General features: G+C 44.2%; 1 protein-coding gene across 4 annotated transcripts in view; it reads left to right on the top strand.

Moving 5' to 3' along the window:
• The window catches only part of slc37a1 (solute carrier family 37 member 1), a 35611-nt gene that overhangs the window by 12430 nt on the left and 20266 nt on the right, over positions 1-2915 (top strand). For all 4 annotated transcript variants that reach the window (XM_031869941.1, XM_031869942.1, XM_031869938.1 and 1 more), the window contains exon 7: positions 460-536. In XM_031869941.1, coding sequence (XP_031725801.1) covers positions 460-536 — 77 coding nt within the window. The remainder of the gene's footprint in view (positions 1-459; positions 537-2915) is intronic.

Raw genomic sequence — 2915 nt, 5'->3', positions numbered from 1 at the left:
AAGGTCGGCATAGCGTTGTGCTTCTACCCTACCCGCTCCTCAGTGGGTGAGGGTCGGCCAGAAGAAGTGAAACGCTTCCACCTGTTCGCTTTTAAGCTCGGAGGTGCAGTCGGATTGTATCCATATCACCAAAGCTCTGCTAGTGTTTAGCCTCGTGGAGAACGTAAACTAGACGCACATGTATTGTGTGTGTTACGTTCAGGGACAGCCGTATGGAACGGACAGCCCGGTGTCACAGAGTTGTTACAGGCAATCATAACGTTGACAATTGAGTTGTAAGTTCCCAATTATTGAGTTTTCTGCATCGAGTCATAATCATTCAAGAGAGAACTGTAATGCATCTAAGAATCTGTCCCCCCCCCCCCCCCCCCTGTTATATATCATTTACACAGGCTCACACCCATCATTTGTTTAGCCATGTTTCTAATACCTCACTCATTCATCCTCTTGTGGTTCTAGGTGGCCAACGGCTTGGTCCAAACCACTGGCTGGCCCAGTGTAGTGACCTGCATCAGCAACTGGTTTGGAAAAGGAAGGTACGGTCGAGTCATTCCGCAAGTCTTTTTATGCATCGTCTCAGGTGTTTGCTTTAAACAATGAGCGATCATTAAGACCCAGCACTGAAGCACGATGGGAAGATGGCGACCCTGTGTCTCTGAATATAATTCTACTGCTGCTTTAAGTCGATCTTACTTTGTTTTAGTGTTATTATTAAGTGATGCTTTTTAAAGGGGTTCTAGGTGCTACATCCTGCCACAAAGTACAACTGTTGATTCTGACAAGGATCTGATCTAGCACTGGTGAAAAATACTTAATAACTTAATAACTGACTTAATAACTGTTATCAATCTGACTAATGGTGAGACACCACAGGATCTCACTATCAGGTACTCGGTAACGAACACCCACACAGCACAAGACACACTGGATTCTCTTCACTTCACGTAGGTTTATATGCATCACACATATTACAAGCAAAGCAGCAAAGCAGAGTTGTTCCAGGATCAACTAACTTCACAATTGAAATGTACTCTTCATACTCTCACTCTGTCCCGGGTCTGGTAACTTATCGGCCCCTAGAGACCCTCCCCAGGTTCCTGTCTCCCTGTCGCTAGGCTCCTAAATAGACATGCAAAGACATGCACCACATCAGCAGTCTCCTGACCGTCATTCTCTGATTCTCACCCCTGGATATGCTGCTCTCACACGCAGGCCTCTGGGCCTCTGTGCTTACCAGCCTCATCCCAAGGGAACAGCCAAACATCCTTATTAACCTTCAGTGATGATTTGTACATCCAGTCTCCTAATGGATCCCTTGGTCGCCATGTATCACAGCCCTCTGTGTACTTATCTCCTGATGTTGTCTATACCCGTCATCAGTGGACGCTGCACTAATTGTTGTCTGACAGCTCTACAAAGAGTGAACTTTTCTTTACCTACGTATTTAAGGTTACCAGGTTAAGGCTACTAAAGGGCACATAGACTTTGCCTCTGTGATTTGAATAACATCTGACAGCAGCAGAAACCTCTATCAGGTTATAGATCTGACTGTACGTTGATGCACAGGTGCCACAGCCGAGCTCTACTTCACAGTGGGCTCTGATCGTGGACAGCGGTTAGCGTTGAAGTGAGCCCTCCCTGTCAGCGGCTGCTACCCTCCATATGTTGCTAACCTCTGGTTATGCACATATAGTTTTTGTACTGGCCTCCAGCCTTTTTATTTCTTTTCCCAGCCACCTCATCTATGACCTCACTGCCCTCTCCATCTGGCTGTGCCAGCTGCATCTAACTTGCTGGTAAAGTTGCAGAGTTGGAACAGAGAATATCTATGCTCAACAACCTATGCTGGAGAGTCTGATGCCACCGCTGCTTGTCCTGCAGCTGGTGCTGTCCCTCCTCCCTCCTCCCTCCTGACCTGAAGCTGTTCTCCCTCTCACCACTAGCCCCGGTCCTTCATAGCAGAGAAGGGAGGCGCTCCTCTTGTACCCCTCCTAACATCAAGTTTGAAAGCAGAGTTGACATCCTCAACCTGTATGACTTCCCTCCTTTTGTTCACTTTCCACCCGAAGAGAACCACACTGTACTGTATTTACAACGCTGTCCTGAAGAACATCATTGCTTTAAGACTTAGAAATATGGTTTACTGATCTCTTTAACAGGAATGCATTACCTTGGTACCTGCTTTCTCCTGCTGTGCTTCTCGTTGGTGGAATGAGATTCAGGGCTCCTTTTTAACCTGAGAACACTTTAGCTTCTGTTGAACCATGGATGTGTCTGCTCTGCCTCAGTGGAACGTACTCCTTCTACTGTTTCTGTGCTGGTTTGTATTTATGTTTGGAAAAGAATGATTTCAAATGATTGTATAACTTGTATTTTGATCTATTTTATTCTAACAGCCATCTTAAGAAAACAACTGGAGTATCATTTTAAGATAAAATCATTATTAAAGTTAACTTAAATCATTGTAATTAATATTTAATACATTCATCAGTTGAAATGACTTAATGACTTAGTTTATGAATTAGTTTTACACAATTATTGCACAAAATAAACAAACGTAACAGATCAATAATATCACAGTGGAGGAAGAAGCAAAAAGCTAACTGGGCTTATTTGAAGCCTCCACCTTTATAATATATAATATTAAAATGTCACAATATTACAGAGAAACAGCTGGATATTAACAAAAGTATTAAACCCAGAGGAGGATATACAGCCATCAAGGAGGAGGTTGTGAAAGTCACTAACACCCTGATGTCTCTCTGTCTCTCTCTGTCTGTCTCTCTCTCTCTCTCTGTCTGTCTGTCTGTCTCTCTCTGTCTGTCTCTGTCTGTCTCTCTCTCTCTGTCTGTCTCTCTGTCTCTCTGTCTGTCTGTCTCTCTGTCTGTCTGTCTGTCTGTCTGTCTCTCTGTCTG

The sequence above is a fragment of the Anarrhichthys ocellatus genome, unplaced genomic scaffold (assembly GCF_004355925.1).
Source record: "Anarrhichthys ocellatus isolate YVR2014 unplaced genomic scaffold, GSC_Weel_1.0 scaffold50, whole genome shotgun sequence".
NCBI classification, from domain to species: Eukaryota; Metazoa; Chordata; class Actinopteri; order Perciformes; family Anarhichadidae; genus Anarrhichthys; species Anarrhichthys ocellatus.
The sequence above is the reverse complement of the archived record's forward strand: the minus strand, read 5'-3'. Positions and strand labels throughout refer to the sequence as shown.